This window comes from Colossoma macropomum, unplaced genomic scaffold (assembly GCF_904425465.1).
Source record: "Colossoma macropomum unplaced genomic scaffold, Colossoma_macropomum, whole genome shotgun sequence".
Lineage (NCBI taxonomy): Eukaryota > Metazoa > Chordata > Actinopteri > Characiformes > Serrasalmidae > Colossoma > Colossoma macropomum.
The window spans coordinates 7,564,956-7,586,822 of NW_023494792.1; the positions used below are offsets into that span (position 1 = coordinate 7,564,956).

The 21,867-nt window shown below is 40.4% G+C and overlaps 1 protein-coding gene and 1 long non-coding RNA gene across 6 annotated transcripts in view; one reads left to right on the forward strand and one right to left on the reverse strand.

The window, feature by feature from the left end:
* The first annotated feature begins 1,643 nt into the window (after positions 1–1,643).
* On the forward strand, positions 1,644–2,909 carry LOC118811288. Its single transcript, XR_005007470.1, has 2 exons — positions 1,644–1,849; positions 2,355–2,909. It is a non-coding gene; the product is annotated as an uncharacterized LOC118811288 (long non-coding RNA).
* A 1,107-nt stretch (positions 2,910–4,016) lies between these two features.
* The window catches only part of rassf7a (Ras association domain family member 7a), a 47,761-nt gene continuing 29,910 nt past the window's right edge, over positions 4,017–21,867 (reverse strand). For all 5 annotated transcript variants that reach the window (XM_036575770.1, XM_036575768.1, XM_036575771.1 and 2 more), the window contains exons 2-6: positions 12,633–12,813; positions 11,209–12,104; positions 9,145–9,319; positions 7,731–7,817; positions 4,017–4,312 (exon numbers count right to left, since the gene is read on the reverse strand). In XM_036575770.1, the coding sequence (XP_036431663.1) occupies positions 4,281–4,312; positions 7,731–7,817; positions 9,145–9,319; positions 11,209–12,104; positions 12,633–12,735 (1,293 nt within the window). In that variant the 5' untranslated portion in view covers positions 12,736–12,813 and the 3' untranslated portion in view covers positions 4,017–4,280. The remainder of the gene's footprint in view (positions 4,313–7,730; positions 7,818–9,144; positions 9,320–11,208; positions 12,105–12,632; positions 12,814–21,867) is intronic.

Here is a 21,867-nt window from a genome sequence, read left to right on the forward strand (position 1 = left end):
CGTTCCCCTCACAGAATCCCCTCATAATTATAATTTGGCCAGGCCTCACATCCAACATTTTGGAGTGTGTCTGTGGGAATTTGTGCCCATTCAGTCAAATAAGCCTGACTTCACATATCCTTGTTTGACTGAATGGGCACAAATTCCCACAGACACACTCCAAAATGTTGTGGAAAGTTTCCCAGAAGAGTGGAGGCTGTTATGGCTGCAAAGGGGGGGCAACTCCATGTGCAACAAGTTCATGAAGATGTGTGTGTGTATATACTATACACATTCTCTCTCTCTCTCTCTCTCTCTCTCTCTATATATATATATATATATATATATATATATATTTTATTCAAGGCTCTTGGAAAACCATTCCAGGTGACTACTTTTGACTGGTACTGTATGTATGTAGAGGGAAGGTGAGGCAGAGTGAGGAAGGGATAGGGATAGAGAGAGAGAGAGAGAGAGAGAGAGAGAGAGAGTCTGCCTACATGAGTGATCACTGAATCATGCAGCATCGGAGCCTGCAGTTGTGCACGTATGAAGTGTGCTTACGCGTTACAATGCATTATTAATCATCTCACAGTGGACAGTTCTGTTACACCCAATGAGACCCACAATAGCTAAAAAGACATCAATCTAAAATACTATGACAAAATATGCATCACATCTGTATTTAAAATACACAAACGGAATCAAATTAAATACAACATATTTATTTGTTCTTAATGTTTTGGTTTTACTTCTGTAATTAACTGTGATTCATTCTTCTTCCATTTATAGCGTTATTTATAGATCTACTAGTGCGCTTCCTAAAAGTTTCTGTTCTCATTTTTGTAAGATTCTATGATTTTTCAGCTTTTAGTTTGGACTGTTTTCTACAGTATTGCCAGTATCTCAAAAGGATCTTTACAGCAGTTCCTTCTCCCAGATCAAACTCTTCCTCATCGTCTGTCTATCTCAGCACGGTGTTCTCTCTGTCGTTAACACAGAGTAGCCCAGCCTTATGTAATAATAAGGGTCTGGTCAGACACACTTTTTGAAAATGGCTTTTTCGCGCCATCTCTCTCTCTCTCTCTCTCTCTCTCGGTGTGTCTCTCTCTCTCTCTCTCTCTCTCTCTCGGTGTCTCTCTCTCTCTCTCTCTCACTCACTCACTCACTACCGACTCCACTATCGTGCTGCATCCTTGCTACGTGCACATCTACACCAGCTTCATGGCAACACGGTACACAAGTGAACAGAGTCCAACCACTTTTTCCGGGCGGGTAGGGTCTCCTTCCACTAAACTGGTAAAAACGCCGAGCCTCGCTCTCCTGCGCGGCCGCTGAATCATAGCCGGCGCGTGAAAAATCGAGTGACAGCTGACTGTGTCAGAAATTGTGATGAATATAGTTAATGGCGGGAAACGGACCTGTCAAAAATGGTTCATTCCCAAAGTAAGACGTGCAAAACCGAACGCACCGCACCCCAACTATAACTCAGACCAAATCCACCAAACACACTGCTGCGGCTCCGCCCTCCCCCGGCGGCCCGCGATTGGGCGGTCAAGTCTGGGGGGCGGAGTTTGCCCTCAAATGGAACTCTGCCGCTGGCTGAGTGTCAACGCCAATAAAGTGCGATTTGCATAAGCAGGTCAGGTTGCAGACGCAGAGGAGTGGGCAGGGTTGGGGTAGCGCAACTGAACTGAACTTCTGCACTGCTCTTCTGAACCATTCTCAAAATCTCACTTTATTCAGAAATTCCTCAATTCGGACATCTGTTCGCACTTTTCCGTCTGTTTGACCAGCACAGCTCACATGGCAATTTGGATCCCTTATTCTGTGCTCAACTGATGCCATTGGATGGAAAAAAACTTGAGTGGTGAGTAACTGTGGCTCCTAGTGTAAATATTACCGATTATAATTATTACCTGATAATAGAAAAGACATTTCATTCGCAGAGGCTGTTGTTCTATCATATAAACGTGGTTATTTTTTTTTTCTTTTAGTGCCAGGATTATTTTCAAAGATTTGCTAAATATAGAGGTGCACTAAATATCTCACCACATAAATGTTGCCCCCTTTGTACAGTGGCCTCGTTTTAAGACACTTCGACAAAAACACATCACTCATTAAAGATAAAACAGTTTTCCCCCCACAGAAACCTGTTTTATTAATATTATAATCATTATGTTGGGTTTATTTATGAGGGTCGAACATCCACAGGTTTAAATAAATCCCAGGTTTAAATATAACAGTATATGAAACATAACCTTGTCGTTTATATGCCTAATAGTTAAACTCTACGGCTTAGCAGTGGTGATGGTGTAATGTGTGGTTTTTATTCAGTGATTCTTAAAAGCACTTTCTTCCATTGTCTCCTATAGCGTGTTATGGCGCGTTTCTGCCTATGTGAGATTTCTGAAAGCAGGTAAGCCACTGACTAACGCACATTGCGCCTCTTGTCCATTCCACTGTGCGTGTGACAGCGGCTAACCAGCTTTTGGACGCGCCTCAGACTTCAGCACTCGGACCGACTGTGGAGACCGCTTAAATCGTCCTGCCGGATGGCCGTAGCCCTCTCTCTTGGGTCTGTTCCCTCTCCATTACAGTAGTGTAGCCTACGTGCCACATGTCACAGTAACGCACTTCATCCATAGGCTGCCATAGGAGGGTGCCAAGACATACGGAAAGGTGACTGAACTATCATCTTAGGTTACCATACCGTGTCTCTTACTTTCACGGGCGCACTGTGTAGTGTTTTAACTTTGCTGTATTCTTCTTTTACTTATGAACCTGACCCCTCCTTCAACCGTGTGAACTCTTCAACTCAGTAGAGTTACAGTAGGCTGACTTTAATACTGGTGATAATGCACATGCTGGTCACACTGTAATGGCTGTGTCTTGAACAAAAATGATCATTAAAGCTCAAATGAAAATTATTTAATGTGTTATACTTTCATTTTTGTGCATTGTATTATATAAGAGTAAAAATCCCCATTTTAATCTCTCTGCTCTTAACACATGGTGCATTCAGGCCTTTCATGCTTGACATCCATTTGGTGGAAGCATGGTATCGTGCCCTGTTGGGAGTCTATGACAGGCACGGATGTTCATATCATGAGTGCTTTGGTCCACTGGCTACATTTGATTAGAACACATTGGAACCTGTTGACCTTCCTGTATAATAATGCCTCAGTGTTGTCTTCCACATCAGTATTAATTTACCATTCCATGTGACCTGCCACTCCTTTTTGCCCTCTATACATTGCCATTGTAGCCAATGGCCCACTGAAGACACTGTGAATAGTGTTTGTTTTCTGAGTGTTATTCAGAGCCTTGGCAGACAGGACTGATAGGTGCTATGGCTCTCAAAGCTGTTGGGATTTGGGGCTTAGCTTCCTCTAGCTATACCAGACAGTTCCCTGATCTTATCACCCTAATCCGATTTCACCCAATTAATCTTAATATCAAAACAAGCCAGTCTAGAGTAGCTCAGACAGGTGTGTATTAATGTATACATTTTTCAGGTAAGATGATGTAAAGTAGCTCACTTGAGGCAAAGGGACTGTCTTAGTAGGGTTGCAGTGATTTGGAAGGTTCTTTAAGGCATTAACTTGCTCATCCATGGTTGCCAAAGTTGAAAGGCAAAAACAAAAGTGAAAATTGTTTGACTGGAATTCAAGCTGCGCAGGAAGACAAATGATTCACCTGCTTGTCATGGCAATGTAAGTTAAATGGAGTGCGTCTCCAAGTCATGTGATGATTACTGTATTGCATATATCCGCCACAATTGTTGTATGTTTAGATTCTTGATATGTCATGTTATGAAAGCACGCAATATTCTAATAGTCTTCCAGCTGAACAGGATGTGGTGCTTCCTTTAGCATTAGGGGAAAGCTTTTTCCTCCATATTCCTCCATATTATGAAACATGTTGACACCATAACACTATTTGTTCTAATTCACATTCAACAGTGATTAAAAAAAAGAAAAGCCTTTGCAAACTGATTAAAAAAAATCATACACAATACAAGCCCCAAGCCGAGGTTATCTAAAACACGATGCACCATCTTTATTATACTTAAATACATAAACAAAAGTAATAGTTCTCTAGATATATCTTTCTGGTAATATCTTACAGTAAATACATGTTTACATGTTTGCAATGTAACAAAATGTCAATATATATATACTTGTATATACAGACAATATATGGTATATGGTTACACTGATGAGTGGGATCATTACAAACAGTAGGTGGTTAAGTACATTAAGGTGTAATAAGAGATCCTTGGCCCTGCCGTCCAGGTTTTACCTCCAAGACGACTCCCTGGATGTCAGGACTGCAAGACACACAAAAATATGATATGGAGTGATGCCTTCAGTGTTTAATTCGGGAAAGGTGACACTTTCGAGTCACCCTAAAGACTGTTACTAAAATAAAACCCATGCACTAGAGAAGCTCTCCCGGTTTGTCCCATGCCAGAGAAAACCTGGAACCACACAGTAACCAGCTGAAGGAGAAGACACCCACAAGCCCAAAAGGAAGCCAGGTAAATAATTAAAATAAATTAAAAATGAGGTGCATTACACACCCTGTGTGCTTCTTTTTTGTTATGTTCTGCAATATAACTAATAAGATAAAAACAGATTCCAAAAAACACATCTGAACACAATGAGAAGTATTAAAGAACTACCTCACTGTTTTTTAACCTAATCTCTATCTGCACATCTGTAGATTATGGTTGTTTACCATGGACAGTCATGTCCCTGCACTTGGGAAAGAACAGAAAAGTATTTGACTCAAAACACACATATAATGAGAACAAATGGGCAGGTGCTGCATCAATAGAAGCCAATGGGCAACTGCTTTTACACATTTTTTCTAAGCCTTTCTATGGCAGATACAGATCAGGTAAAAAAAAAAATGCTTTAGTATTTTTTTAGTTCCTAGTTTACACTGAAATGTTAATGAATTCTTTGGACTACAAAACAAGCTTTCCATGTTATGGAGCTTTTCACAGTGACCTTAATAGGGGGAAGAAGACGGAGCTGTGTGCACCTCAGACCCCAGTTTAACTCTGATCAGTCCACTCCACTCAACACTTATGCCAGACTTCAGACTGTGGCCATCAAGGCCACAGTTTTAGAACAAGTGTAATCCTTTCACTGGCTCCAATGTGAAGAAAAGTTGGTAATGAATATACATCATCCGAATAATGAGAATGAGAATATATTTATATGTCTTAATTATATGCTATTATAATTAGAGTTTTGGTGGAGTTACCCTTAACAATCATTCATCGACACAGCAGCAAGGGGCTTCTTCATAGCGTTAGACAAATACCTTTTGAAATAACCGTCAGAAAGAAATTATTTGACATAATACAATCATTCCACTATTTGGATCATTGTCTGTCCAGCACACACTGGCTCATTCATACTGCTGTATGTCTGTACAAATACTGTACTAACTGTAAAACATGACATTCAGTGATAGCACTGCCATATCATGGTGATCATTCTTTGCCGAGCACACTGTCTTGTTCTGTTGATAAAACAACTGTTACACAGACAAGTGCTGTCAGTGGCTTTGTAATAAGATCGCCGTCCTGTTACTCAGTATATCACATATACACACAAATACAAAACAGCACACGGTCTGGATCAGCAATGCACTCAGTTCATTTTTGTTGGTGTTTAGCTCAACCAAGAACCATAGATAACAGACACAACCACAGAAACAGGGCACAGGCACCAAACCAGCAGCAGGAGTTCCAGCAAAACGAAAGAAAAGGCTTAAAAAGGTAGGTGAGAGAGCACGTCATTACCAAAATAAATGTTCAAGGAGAGAAGAGGGAACACTTTAGTTTGTTATTATGAGCCACAAAACACCTTCACAAGCACCACATAAGGATTCAATTGTCACCCAACTATTTTGTGTGAATGCATGCCGCACAGACTGTCAGTATATCGTATACAATAGGGATGTGCATTTTGACTAATTTTGATATCCAAGTATCCATGAGCGTTAATAATCGGTTAACTGCAGGGAAGAGAAAAACAAGGACGGACTTTAGCCGACAATAATGTAGGGTTGTAGGCTTAATTGCAGCACGGAGATGAACAAATTTTAAAACATTTTTATATTCAAAAACAGGAAATGAGTATGTTTTCTTGCTGGCTGAGGAATAGAAGCTTACTCTTCAGGTGTGCAAATGAGCTAACACACAACTGGTACAACACTGGATGCTGAGGACTTTTTTTTTGCTGGTGGACAATCTGCCCTCTAATGACATTCTTAACGATGTGCTCACGGCAACAGCACTCCTGTTTCTTTCTAGCAAAGTTTAAGTTAAACACACTTTAAATCACAAATATGAGTGAACTTGCCATGTTTTACTGTATTGTTAAAAATGTAAAGCCAGCGTTTTACTGAATTCTTTGCCTGTATATTTTCTCTGTCTTTCCATGATAAAACAGAAAAATACCTATACAGTGATTTTAGATTTCAATACTGCCATCTTGAATAGTTAACTGAGTACTCGAGTACCCGTGCACATCCCTATACTAATGTATACCCTATGCTATTGGATTGTATAAGATAGTAACTGATGTACAATAGTTTAAGTACCATAATGTGAAGACACTGCAAGATGGCTGTTGCCTTACAGCCTGAACTACATTCGTATGGTGTGGCTTTGGAAGATGCTCTATAGATCTGGCTCTCACTCCTTTAAACTAAAGTGTTGAGAAGGATACAAAGTTAACACTTCATCTGAAGGGCACCAGGCAAGGACTTCACAACTTTCAGAACAAGGACTTTCAAGAATGAGGCATCATTGTCAAGAACTGATTTTGTGGACCATCAAATCTGACTGCATGAGATCCATCATCTCATCTGACATGCCTGAGAGGTGCTTTTTTTTGTTTATGATTTTGTTTACACTCGCATACTGTATACAAACAATGAAGGCAGCTCCTTGTAGACGCCTCACAGATGCCTCAAGAGCTCAATGAAACATTCTTACCTCTTCATGAACCAGTCTACTGTATGCAGGTTTCTAATTCTATTGTTTGCTGACAGTGATAATATAAACAGAAACTGCTGCTTTGTGACGCTTCATCAGATTACTGTTGGTCCTTACATCTAGAGATTTGTCTGTTTTTTTGAACACCTTAGAATGAAGTACTGCTGCTTTACGAAAGTTCACAGAGTTTCAATTTACACTGAGCTGCAAATGATGAACGTTGTCTGCACTTTTCCATGGGAAAAATGCACAAAGCTTCAAAGTGATCCTCAATTTATTTACCAAACAGTGACACTTTTTCTTCAGCGCAGAAGCACAAAAGGAATCACTGTTTCATAAATAAACTAAGCACAATTCCAGAACAAGGTTTTTCCTTCTTCCAGGAAAAGTGCAGTGTGCCGATTCCCTTATAGCCTTTTCAGAGGACTGCGCCTGTAAAATGTAACGAAAGACTATTTCTAATGCACAGGTGGCTCCCATTCAACACTGTACATGAACAAATATCATTTCCCTGCCTTTTAGCCTTGTGTGGTTCCCTTCAGATGAAGTGTCAAAGCAGACATACAGATACAAGCTTTATTAGAGGAGGGTGGTTAAGGAGGGGACACCATGCAGAGACCTCCACCCAGAAAAGGCTGCCGCCGCTGGGCTTGGCTGAGACAGGGAGGGGTTGCAGGGCAGGGTGGATGAGCAGGCAGGGCTGCAGCAGCAGGCTCTCACACATACACACCCTCAGGGTTGAGGCTGGACACCAGCGGGTGCTGTAGGTTACGCGGATGCCCCAGGAACTGCTTAGCTGTGGGACGCGGAGGGGAATCTGTGGAGAGAGGGAAGGCTGCATCAGTAAAACCAGGGATGCATTAGTTCTATCCCAACTGACTTAGCCATGCTCCGCACACAGTTGCGTTCTGTTGAAAGGCTGAATAAGTTTTACAGAACGCTGGCAAAAATCACTCAGCTGATTACTATATGAAAATACAGTCGCATGCAGAAGAGTTGAGGCTCCCCTGGTCAAATTACATATTTTGTTGATTTTTTAAGTGAAAATAAGTGAACACATCCTCTACACAGAACACACTACTGCACATTTTAATACACAATTACTGTTTATTTGCTGAATTGTACACATTGGGGAAAAATAAAAATGTTAAAATGTGGCCTCTGCAAAAGTTAGGGCACATTTTATGTTTTATTTTTTCTACCATGTTAAACTCAGCAAATAAAGAGAAATAGTGCAGTAAAATTGGCAAAGAAGTATTTTGTCTTATATGCATGTGACAGGTCTCAATGTAAGCACAGATCTTTTTTTGTATAACTGAGCTAATGTAGGTTGTGGCAAATTCTATTATAGTCATTTCCTAGATTCGATTAGCTAAAATGACGTCGACCAACTTGGTAGCATAGCATTTCAAACTGGACATAGAGAGACTAAACAAACAAGTATAATTTATGCACTTTGTGCACTACAATTTTTGAATGAGATTTTTGCAATGTTCTAAAAAGCTTGTCCAATCTTGCAGCAGTTGCTATGAAAGGACATATTTGTGGGTGGAGAGCGGCCAGGTCAATTGCAGCCATGTTTCACAACACAGCTGAGTCTGTGCTGGTCCTGACGTGCCTAGTTTGGGGCTGCAAGATGCTGCGGCTGTAATGTGTGATCATCTAGGTTGTGGCCAGCCAGAGTATATCAAACATGTTTAATTCTTTCAACTGGAATTTGAATATATGTATGGTCTAGCAGTGCCATTCATATATGTTCAAGTACAGGTGTGAGTGGGGTCCAGTGTGTCCTGGAAGACTAGCGGCACATTATTGTCTGCCAACAAAAACAGCGATCAGTATCACAAATGGTCACTGGAAACACATTTGAGACACACAAAAATGCCAGGTGTTTAGATGTAAATGGATATACATCTCGCTGTCCACTGAGACAGATGTTAATACCAAGTGTGAACAGACCGTGGTCAAAAACTCAAATCGAACAGCCAAAGACAATTGAGAGCGCAAAAACTGTTATATCGCCATCAGTCATTTCTGACTGGTGTCTTCTAGTAATATGGGAGCATGTGTTTTTATGCAAGTTTGATACAATTAGGTCGGTCCAGCTATAACTAACAAGCCAGATATTTTTTCAGTTGCCATACCATTGTCTATGGATCTGTTCTGCAGTAGCTGAGCCAGTTCCAGTTGGTCCAGTTGCTGATGGAGGTCTGTGCGCGAGGAGGAGTGGGCTGGGAGTGCACCAGTCTGCTGGATAAACTGCTGAAGGTTACACTGCCTCAGCTCCTTGTTCAGCTCCTCCAGCTCCTCCTGCTTAGCCTGCCATACACACAAGAGACATAAGAACAAAATAAATTCACCTAGAGTTTAGTTTTTATTAAAATTAGCATTTAGTGTTAGTAATCTTGCTAAACTCAGTGCAAGTCGATTTATTAAATGTCTTCAGAAACGGATTCCAGGATCAGTCTGTAAAACAGACCCATATCCCAAATTTCTAAATCTACTGTTCATTTTTTCCCAATAAAGCCCACAAATAACATTCATTTGTGGTTATATGTATCAAAAACCAACATAATTAATTTCTACATGACCAGTTCCATCCTCTCTTTATCTTTTAGAATTAAACGAACGTGCCATTAAGACTGATTTCTGCCAGTTTTCTGATTGGCTGCCCTCTATTGGGCCTCATTCAAAATGCAGTCCAAGTTAAAACAGTCCTTATAACTTCAACGTGAGTCTGGCTAAACTGCTGTAGGCTGAACAGACATATATATTTATGTGTATTTTGGTTTTCATGTCATCACAACATTCAAAATGCAGTGCTTTTGCAGCTTAATTTCCATAAATGAACTGTATATACTGGGAAGTGAATGGTGAATTTTGACACCTTAACAATGTTAATATACTAATTTAAACGGTTTTATTTTTAAAAAAGCAAGGAAAAAGTTGGTTTTCCATGATATGGGCACTTTAAAGCACAATCTCAATCAATCACGGCAATTTCAGCACAGTCCAACTCTGCACTTCCACTACACACCACAAGAGGGCATCACACCTCCTAACAACTACTTCTACAGCAGAAAGTTCATGCCTTGGAGCTCTGTTCACAGTAATCCAGGGATTTGTGCTCTGAGGGTGTGTTTTAACACCCGCAGTCTATGATCTATTAGGGAAATGACACAAGCCAATTACTTCAGAGGCATGCAAGTCAAGACCAACAACAGGCCATGTGTCAGACACAACATGACAACTGATGCTCCTTAAAAAAACATGATAATTAACATTCTGCTTCCTCTCAGGCCTTCTGTACCTTCGGGAACTGATCATATGAAAAATTCAGTTTTTCCTGACAGGACAAATCATTAACTGATGATTTGTCCTGATCCTGCAAGTTAGGATGATTTCAGACCACACTTTCATTTCAAAGCTTTACAATACTGAAAATCTCTAAGAATCGCTTAGACAAGAATGAGAATAATGATAATTTTCTTTCCTAAGTAGTCAGCAATACCTTAGTGTTGTGCTTCCCATCAGGAACAACTAATTCCTATGTATTCCAAGTAATTCCTATAGTTTAACTGATATATTCCAATGTTAAAAAGTGTTAAAACACATTAAACAAAAAAGGTCTATATTATAACAATTATAAGTAATTCTAAAGGGCCATATCATAGAACATTTTCCTTTTTTTAATAATGGACTTTCAAGTAATGTATAAACATTGTTAAAACATTGTTTCAAAGTTTATCATTCACTCCCCAGTCAATACAGTTTATACACTGAAACTATGCTGCAAAAAGCCTGTTTCAAATTAATTGTTTTTGTGATGTCAGAACAACCAAGTCATTTACATACATCTGTATCATCAGCCAACAGCAGTTTAGCCCCACCCATTCACACTGAAGTTATATGCAGTGTTTCAGCTCTGACCAGACCAGTCAATCAGAACAAAGCTTATTTATCTTATATCAGTCTTAAAGACACAGAAACAGAAACAGAAACAGAAACATGTTTGATTCTACGGGATAAAGAAAGGTTGGAAAATGGTAATGTAAAAATGAATGACGATTTTGGAACATTAAATCACACACGTTATGAGTGGACTGAAGGGAAAATATAGTATACTTATATATTTGATAATATTATATATTTATAATATATTTATCTGTTGCAAAAATTTCTTCCAGGGCCACACCCTGTCTGCTTACCTGCAGCACATTTTCCGCCTTCCCTAGAGCCTTCTCAGTCTCCACAAGCTCCGCTTCCAGCTCCTCCCCTTGTTTGTGCTGACTCTGGAGCTCAGCCTTCACTGCACCCATGGAGTCCTCTGGCCCCGCCTGACTGGGCGGAGCCTCAGCCTGTAGCCTCTCTCTCTGAATGTCCTGCTCCAGCTGCGCAGAGCGGGCAGTGAATTCGTGGAGCCTGCGGCTGCATTCTTCCAGCTTAGCGTGCAGTTCGCCAAGTCGCCGCCTCATGGCCTTCTCTCGCTCCATTTCAGCCCTCAGCTCCTCCTCCCAGAGTTCTTCGTGGGCCAGCTCGGCCTGGTTCCTCCTCATTGTCTTCTCCAGGGCATCTGCCTCCTCCTGCAGTCGTGGTTCTGGGCCAGGATGCCGCTCCCATGACTGTGTCTCGTGCTCTAGCACCTCTAACTGGGCTTCTAGAGCCTGTAGTCTCTCCTGCTGCTGGAGAACGTGCCGGAACACTTCCTCTTTGGAGGGGTCGGGCATGTAGCCTGCATGAGGCACTGGAGATGGAGATGCTCTGGGCTCGGGGGAGTCTCTGTGACCCAGACTCTTACGCGACTGTTTAGGTTTGGCACGTGGGGAGCTGGAAGGGCCCAGGTTGAAGGTGAGGGATTTTTTGGGCACACCTCGTTTTGAGGGCTCTGGCTCAGGCAGTTTGTGGAGAGGCAGAGTGCGGTCATGCTGGTCCTGGCTGTCACTGCTACTGCTGCTGCTGCTGGGACCGGTGCGGCGCAGGTAAAACTGCACCTCGCTGCCGTGCTGCCCAAGCTTGGCCAGAGACTCCAGCGGACGCTCAGTGGCCAGAAGCTGCCGCTCTGTGTCCCTTAGTCTCTGGATGAGGACATAACGGCCCGTCTGGCCTAGTAGAAGCAAAGAAAGCAGCATGAGCGTGAAGTTTCATCTAACTGTAACTACATAATGTGCACCTGCATTAAGACAATCTCCTGGGACATAATTAACAGAAATACAATGGACCATAACCATGTTCCAGCAGCTCAAAAGGGACCAGTGATGCTTAAGTAATTTTTAATTAGCACTTCTGCATTACAATATTGCTGTACCTTGTAAATATGAAATAAATAACTGGTGCATTTTCAAGATCAATCTTAAATCTTGAAACTGAAAGAAACCAAAAAGCAACATTCTAAACCCAGAACCTAAACTGAGAATGGGTAATGATACAAGGTATTCTAACATAGCATGCACACTATCCAGATATGTTTCTGATCTATAGAGTGGTCATTTCCTGGACACACAAGCCTATTCTTATATTAAATTACACCGTTCTATGAAGATTCTTCATTAAAATCCTTTCAAATGCAGTAACAGGTTTAAAATAAGAGCAGCCTTGTAAGACACTGTAAGACAATCTTATGCATCAAACTTGCCTATGGCCTGAGCAAGAGCGATGACCACATCCTGACAAGACGTCTCCTCGGACAGGCCACACACCACCCGCACCACACCATCCACCCACACCTTGAGCTCCATCAGCTACGCACTGGCCTCAGCTCAGCCGGGATCAGAACAGATCAAACACAATCAGCACTGCATGACCTGGTGCAGATTCTGGAGAGAAACAGACAGAACATATTACAGGAAAGAAAGGGTGCAGGAACAATGCTGTTAAGGCAAAATTTGAAAGAGATGCTTTACGATAAAAAGTTATGATAAAAACAGGATTACGATAAAAAATTATGGTTAACTGAACACTTACAGCCCACAAACGGTAGAACACGTACAAATAAAGCATTGAAAAAATAAAACACAGATCTACAGTACTGTGCAAGTCAGAGACACCATTCATTTATCCCCATCAAAGCAACCATTATGTACAAGTTATTGATTTTTCAGCATCAGACAAAAAGCGGAAAACGAGATATTACACAGAAGCCTCAACAAAAGATAATATCAAAATGTTCAGTATCTAATATCCACTCTTTGCTTTTATTACAGCATTCATTGGCTTTGGAAGACTTGCTTTCATTTTTTCAACCTGCAGAGATATTTTTCCATGCTACTTCTAAGACTGAAATTGGAGGTGTTTAGAAGTTGGTTGCATTTTCTGCTTCTCACAATCCAAATAACACCAAACATATTCAATGCTGATAAGGTCTGAACTCTACAGTGACCAATATATTGTTCTGAGAACACCAGCAACTTCTTTGTTAGATTTACAAATTTTCTTTTTTTCTGTTTCCTTTTCTCAGTAAGAGCATCTTGAAAGCTACACATTCTTTCAGACTCAGAGTGTTGAGTTGTCTTCTCACAGTGGAAGGCTCTGAAACAAGAGTGGAGCTTGATTTTTTCTGTTAAGTGCTGTTAAGGTTACAGTTTTGGTGGTCTATCATGTCTTACATGGTTGTTAGTCCCATTTTCTTTATATCTTTTAAAAAAAAATTCCAGTTTTGAAACATCTCCTCTGCCTGTTTTTTATTTTCTTATTTTATTTTACTTATTTTCTTTTTATTTTATCATTCCTTATGCAAGTGGATATCTAATCTCTGCAGAAATGTCTCCTGAAACATGAATAACTTGATTTAAAGGCTGTTTTGACTAGAACTGAAATAAATGAAGGGTGGTCTCTGACTTTTCAGCACTGTAACTATCCAACTTTTCTCCCCCAATGCTAACACTTAAGAGTGCCTAAACTGATCCATTATTGGAATCAGCACATCACTGCAAAACACACATTTTGAAAGCATACAGAATATGCCTCTTTCTGGTATTATTATGACCTAAACTAATTGGTAATTGCAGAAGCATTTTAGAGCCTTTAGAGGCTTTCTTTACAGCTTACTAACTCCTGTTGTCTCTCCACTGCTTTCTTTGAATAACAAAGCCCTGCAAGTTTGCCAGAATTTAGAGTTTGAATAATGATGAACATCTATTCCAGTGGGTAAGCAAACTTCAAGTTATCATTAGCAAGAGGCACTTCATGGCTCAAAGGTGTACCTCTGTTCCAATTAAATGCACCACTGGCTCTCTTCAAAGGAGTTATGGCAGATTAATACTTAAGGGAACAGACAAGCAGAATGGAGTTGCAGCGGGAGAGTGTACGCATGTGTGCGTGTTTCCACGTGTGTTCAAGCATGTTTGCGTGTCGGTAGTTACGTGTGCGAGTGCCTCCACTTTGAAGGTTTTAACAGTAACAGACTGCACAGCTTTAGTGGTGAATAACATCAGAGAGGTTGGCACTGCAGCTGGTAGCAAATGAGCAGGCATGAGATTAATGTGAGTGTCTTGATGGATGCTGGCACTGTGCACTTTTACTGCACTAGTTTACAGCCTTTGTAAGCAAATGGTCTGGCAAAGTCAACTGCATTGGCTTTGAAAAGCCTCTTCCAATAGGATGGAGCAATACTACACAGCAAAAGCAATATTCAAGCAGCATCTGTCAATGAAACAAACAATCAGTCCAAGGATGACGAATAGCCTGAAAGAAAAACGGACAGGTAGGAGATATCACATAGAACACCAACCGATACTTCAATAAAGGATATGATACTAGCCGATATTTACATACTGATGAAAATCCCACCAAATAAGGACCAATATTTATTCATTGGACAACATTTACTATTTCCCCAACTTGCTTGACCAGGCAAGTGTCCTGAAAGTTCACTGTCCCAAACAGATTTCTGCTTTTAAATACATTTTTTTTCAAATATAAATAAGCACACAGACATAAACCTACTTAATTAACGTACTTTTATAATAAAAGCTATTATATGTTATGTTCACATACATGCACTATTATTGAGCGATTTTTCATAACAGTCTAGTGACTGCTTTCTGTAAATGACAATGTCGGTGCAGGACAATCCAGTTTTGTCTGCTTGTTACATACAAACTCTGCAAAATAGCTCCAGTAAGGATGGGTCCAAATCGACCCAAGGAAATTTTTCCACAAGACTCAGGCTTCCACAATATGACTGGGTAGATTTAGACTTGAGGCACAACTCAGCTGCGCTATTTTTCCCCACAGCATGGCGGCAACTTGCATACAAAACTTATGAAGGTAATGAAGTATGTTGTTCACTGTACGGACTGAACTAAAACAGTCAAAACTATCCAGTTACTGAATGGCTGCTTGTCTGACAGTTCAACTGATGTTTTTAAACACTGCTGTCTTGACTTTACTTGTTTTACTTGCCTCTAGCAACCAGGCAATCATTAATGTTAAGTCCTGTTAGTGTTTTACATTGCAACTAAGACACCTCTGCTACAAAGTAAACTGTTCACTTTGCAGAGATCACCACACTAATAATCACCACCTACTCACTTCTAATATGTGAATACAGGCTAAACTGGTAACGAGAATAACATTTTATGACAAAAAAAAATGTGAAGAGAGAAAAAAAAGAACTAAATCAACAACAAAATCAATAGGAATTTTAAAAAGCTCCTGTGCTACATTACTTATATTATTTATAAGATGTTGTGATTTCGGTTGTGTATTTGAGTTTAAAATGTATATCCCTAAGGTCCACTTATGACGTTTGTGTGGGTTTATGTACCAAAAATAGTCATTTTTACATGACCATTTTCCTCTTTTATCCCCTCAAATTGAACAGGCTGTTTTTGTAACTGTGCCTTAAAGACTAATATATGTAAATGGCTTCTGCTCTGATTGGCTGCCCTATATTGTGCATCAATCAAAAAGAAGTCTGAGCTAAAACATTCCTTATAACTTCAGCAAGAATGGGTGGAGCTAAACTGCAATACGCTGCATAGGCGGACATATGTAAATGTGTTGGTTTTTGTGAAACAATGAATCAAAAAAGGGTAATTTTTGCAGCCTACTCTCCATATATAGATTGTATGATCAATATTATCAGTTATTGGATTATATTATCAGTTATTAGCCCCTTAAAATCAGTATTGGCCACAAAATGCTCATACTGGTCATGGCCCAGAATAGACTGAAGGAAAAGCGGGTTTTAAAATGAAGAACACTGAAATGACTCCTCCTGAAGACTTCATAGTTCACGGTTATCACACATGAAAAGAGAATGGGGATGGGAGGTACCAGGGCTCAGCTTGGAGAGAGTTTCAAAGAGGAGGTGCCCACTGGAATGCTGTGACTTCATCCTACATTTCAGAAACCACAGCTAGCCAGTGTAGTGATAACAAAACCTACAGGACACTCTAATCAATCACTGTCCAAGTCATCTACACAGTCAGGCCATAAACACCCTGTGTGTAATGAAGCAATAGCTAGTCCTTTGGAAAAATATGTAAACATGGACCAGAGAGGGACGCAATTAAGTTTGGAGCCAACTTGCTGCATCTGCTTCAATCAGTTCTGTCCATTGTGCTGTTTTACTTACTCTTTCACAAAGTTTCAAACTGTGCTCAGCTCACAGACACAGAGGCCAAATATTATCAGTAGCAGCAGAGCACTAATGCAAGTAGATTCATTTAATCAAACTGCTGCCTCCCTCACCACAAGTATTTTTAGTTGCAGTTGGTTGATATGCTGTTATTACGTTTGGGGGGAAAAAAGCTGTGGGCATGATTTGGAACTTTTCAGATAGCAAACACTTTAGATAACTTTCATTCTTTGTTATTACTATTACACCGGAATGACACCAGAGAGTAGTATTGGTGGTCTATCCCGAAAATCTTCTCCTGACCCTCCTCCATGAGCTAGCAGAGGAATGCTACCTTTCAGCCCAGTGTGAGGGGGAGAGACTAAAACAAATCTTCTTTTGTCTGGAGTGCTCTGACAGGCTTACACACTAAATCAAGGCCAGGGCCCCAGGGTACACGTCCCTACACAGGCTGAGGGTTACCACGGCTACCAGCGAGTGAAGCTGTACGATAACACGGAGGGGAGTTGAGTCAACAGGTGCTACTAGGGTTAGGGTTTAACATTAGACATGGGCTAAAGTTCTCAAGCTTGGGCCTGGAGTACCACTAGTTCAGCATTTTCCCTACTACAATAAGGAAAGACTTGCTACAGATTTGTTCAACTTATTCTCTATCTGCTGAATCTGTAGCACACAGTCAATTATCATGGACAATGCTTTCCCTGTACATAGAAAAGATCAAATAAACCCACTGACTCATGAAAATACACTTAACAGAAGCCAAAGGGCACAAGCTTAACCAACTGACTTGCTGGATTTTCTGTTCTTCTACCAAGAACAGGGAAATGTGTTGAAACGTTTGTGCATGGCAATTGACCATATGCTACAAATGCATTGATTAGGTTGAAAACTTGTGGAGTGTTCATTTAATTAGCTGAAGATGTGAATCAGGAAAGATTTATCAGTTAACCAGATCTCTTAAGCCAAAATTCAAGAGTGCCTAGTTAGCAAAATTAAAGGTAAAGGATATTTTACTGGATAATTCTCACTTTGGGCTTATGATCTGCAGTTTACAGATCTGCAGTCTATTTTGCTTTGCCAAACACCCACCAGGTGTGGTGGAGTAGGAAAAACACCAAAATGTGCAGGCCAGGGGAGCTCCAGGACCAGAGGAGTACTTCACAAACCTGGATTTTTCTGTCATCTGGATAACTTAAGCCCTAAACCAAACCTGTCCAACAGGAGAAGGGATGTTCCTATTGGGCAATCCTCAGTTTAACCTTCAACATGCACTCCAGCTGCAAAAACCTGAATAAAGCATGACATCATTTGAGTTTTCAGTGGATGTTTAGGTGTGGCTTATGTAGAGTGCAGTGTGATGTGACGAGCAATATTTATTATTTCAATATTTAAAATTTCTGTAACTGATTCTCCTACTCAAACAGCAGGAAAGAACTGTTTCGAGCATGCATGAGCCTATGCTGGAAGTGTTTGAGCCTATGGAACTCTGGAGAAAGTGCTGCTGCTAATGGGACAGAATGGAACTGACAGAATGTAAAGTAAAGCATCAGATTATCCAGCCATTTCATGAACTCCTTAGATTTGTTTATGCTGTGAACCAGGTACAGTCGTAAACTCAGAGATCTGCCAGTTGAATGTCTTCACAGCAATGTTTAATGCAAAAACCTTGTAATTCACTTCAGAAGCAGCATTACATTGTCCGATTAGCCGCTAACATAATGCTAATTCTTCTACATGCTAGCATCCCCATGGTAATTTGTAGTATGCCTAGCTAGCGATGTTGTATAATCACACTTGATGCCAATTCTAGCTGAAACACAGGTGCATGAAGCTTGTAAAAGACATTAACGCAACATATTCTTTAATCTATATGCCTTTGAAAACTGAAAATTTAGCATGTATGCAATTTTAACATTCAAAAATAAACACTGCCAACCATCTGGGAAAAAGCTCAATCAGCCGGTGCTCTCAAACGTTATTATGCATACGGTCCCACGAGAGCTCTCTGCATGACATCTATTGATCTGAGCTCTGCCTGCGGAAGGGTCTGGGTGGATGGAGAACTCTCTCACTTTGATCTTTGGGGTGAGGCTCATCTCCTCACTCTCGCCTGATCACTCACACATGTTCCAGCCCACAGCGTCAGAAATTCAGGCAGATCCACCTCAGAGCAGCCTAACCCTCCTCTCCCCTCCCCTGCCTGAGACTCCTCTAAAGCTATCATTATGGGAATGATCGTGTTCTTCTCTCTCATCATCTCACTGGAGCTTCAGAGAGACAACCCAGGAGATAAATACACACATACACGGTAGCACAGTACTACAGAGTAGTGCAGTTTTATTGTAAGGCTGGAAACTTTCAGAAGGGTGTGGTCTCAATTTTCCCAGCATTCTCATCTCTCCTCACAGGCTACCGTTGTTGAGGAATTATTCTGATGGAAAATTACAGTGTTTCTCATGTAGTTATGGTACAGGGAAACTGTACGGAAACTACAGCTCTTTACTGAATGCAAGCAATTTAAATGCACACGTCCATTTCCAACAAGACTGTACCACAGGCACTGTAACCCTTCACAGAAATACAGCACTAGACATTCTTTAAAATAATGAAGAACTGACTAGCAGTAATGACTTCAACAGCAAGAAAGACTGAGGAGAAAACACCAAACATATCACCATAGACACATTTCTGTAATTAGAAAACCTCTAAAAGGGTTCATTTACAGGATGGAGGGGGTCTTACCATGCATTAATGTAACAGTTTAAAAGGTTTGGTATGATATCGTCGTTAACACGTAAAAACCTTGTATCTCCATTTTTTTTTGTTGCATAATTTAAAAACTACACCCTCAACCTTCGCATTGTTTTACAATTTCATGATGAACATATAGAAATGGTCCTAATCTATGTGGAAAAAAAATCTTGTTAAACTTCCATTACAAGTTAAGAATGTTCATCCCTTCTTCTGTAAAGTTCCCTTTCTGAAGATACAAGGTTTCGTTCCAACAGCGCTGATATGCTCCTTCATCACAAATTAATAAAACAGTTCACAAAAAACTTTACACCTGATCTAATGTTGATAAGACCTTTGGCTAGAGGCCAAGCATAAAGCTGATCCCCCTATCTACCCAGCTGCACCTGCTCCTACTGCCTGAGCCAACTCATGAGGGTGGGATAATGGTCTTATTTTGTGAGTAACTATTATCAGTGCGACATTACTGGCCACAACACCACAATGCCTTATCCTCCTGATGCCCTTCATCTCCAACACATCCAGAGAAGATCTTTCACATGTCTTCCTTAAGACCTTAAAATAGCTAGAGACTTTATTTTTAGAGCACTTAAATGCTTAGTAATATGAAGAAGTCAGGATCAACAAACATCTTCCCGTGAAATGTTTTCAGCACAGCACTGTGGCTTCACTTCTGACTCACTTGCTGACTAAGGCCTGAGTAAGCCGCCAGTGGCAATGCCTCTCTGGAGTAATAGTGCAGGCCAATGGGGTTTTAACTATGTGAGCACAGTTAGACTCTATTAACCTTCACCGGTCCGTGCTACCAGCTGGCTCCAGGGTCACTTACTCACAGTTGACACAGAAGACTTACTCTACTGACGAGGGCTTATGAGAGACAAAAGAAACAAATGGAAACGTCACAACCATATTCAGTCACTGGAAAACAGGTAGCACTGGTAAACTAATAAATACAAGCAAATTCTGATACAGCTATGTATCGCAAATAAAACTTTGGTAATGTGAACCAATACAGTTATGGGCCTATTAATGTTTTATTTGATCTACTTTTACAGTGGACATGTATGTATGAAAGAAACTGCTCGTGAAAACAAGAGCACAAAATATTTAGAGCATGTAAGCATTATACAGTATAGCAGCTTATACAGAAAAATTGGCTTAATATAGCAAAGCAGCTGCTCCAAACTGACAATTTGATTATTATTTTTTAAAAAAATTTTTCAAGGAAGCCAAGCCATCTGCACCATATCTAAACTCAGTTTTGTTGTATATCTGGCGTGCTGCTCTGTGTTGTAACATATCATGATGCTTATACTGTAATGGAAAGTAATGTTTTTACTTTCCATTAGATCTCTAGGTTTATGTAATTAACGAAACATAATAACACATTTTATAAGTTTTTTGGATGCATTTTATGCTTTTATAATGCCTCTCATGATGGTGTTTTGTATTCAGACCTCACCAGTTCAGCTTGTATTACTGTCACATAGCTACACAGAGAGTGACTCACACTGAGCTTGCCTCATCATCAGGAGTTAAAATCCTGGCAAAGAAAAGCGGCAATTATCTGAGCATTATTGGCAATATCATCAACCAATAAAATCGGCTGATATTATAGGCCAATCAATATATCGGTCGGGCCCTAACATCCTGCCCTACATGCAAGTCTCTTCCAAATTTGCAGCTGTAATTCCATGGCACCAAGCAGTTGAGCCCCTATACAACCCACCTCCTGCCATAATCAGCCGACAGAACAGCTGTGCAGCTCTAGTGTTTAAGCCAACAATATCTCCTTGTGCTTCCTGTGTCTCGATCATTATCAAGCTCTGACAAACGTGTCCTGAACATGCCCCTGAACCAAATTATGAGTAAGCTCATTATTACTCCTCACTTACAGTCTCCTGTTGAATGATTACCCATGTTGCAGCTAAATCGGATGCATTTCCTCTGACGTGTCCCATGATTTCCTTTGAGGCTCAAAGTGACCGGGCAGATGCAGTCCAGCACTGCCAGCCAAAGCACGTCAGCACCATCTTATCTTCCTAGAACTGTATGTGAAGGGCTAAGTTAGAGACATTTTCGTAACCTCATCTCTGACGTGTTTTCTCTTGCATTAGACTGCTATTCAGTTGTTACGACGTTCTGTAACAAAACCAGCAGGCAAGGTTCTTTCCATTTAAGTTCATTTCAATTCATAACCTGAATGAAAAATATTGCTCTGTAATGTCCTAGCACTCATCAGAAGCAATTGCATCCAGAAGCTAAATCAACTCAGTAATGGTTTGTGTTTCACTTTTGTTATTTCCTGTTGAGCACAGTAGCAGTCATATGATGCAAAAACATAGGGCTTGTTAATTAGAAAGAGCAGTTGCTTGGCTGCTTGTAAATAAATAAATAAATAACACTGAATGAATGATGCATTTCACAGTACGATTCATTTGGCAAATATCATTTTCAAAACAAATCCCAAACAAATGTGATCTTCCAATCAACATATTTCTGCTTCTGTAGAACTAGAAACACATTAACAAATGAG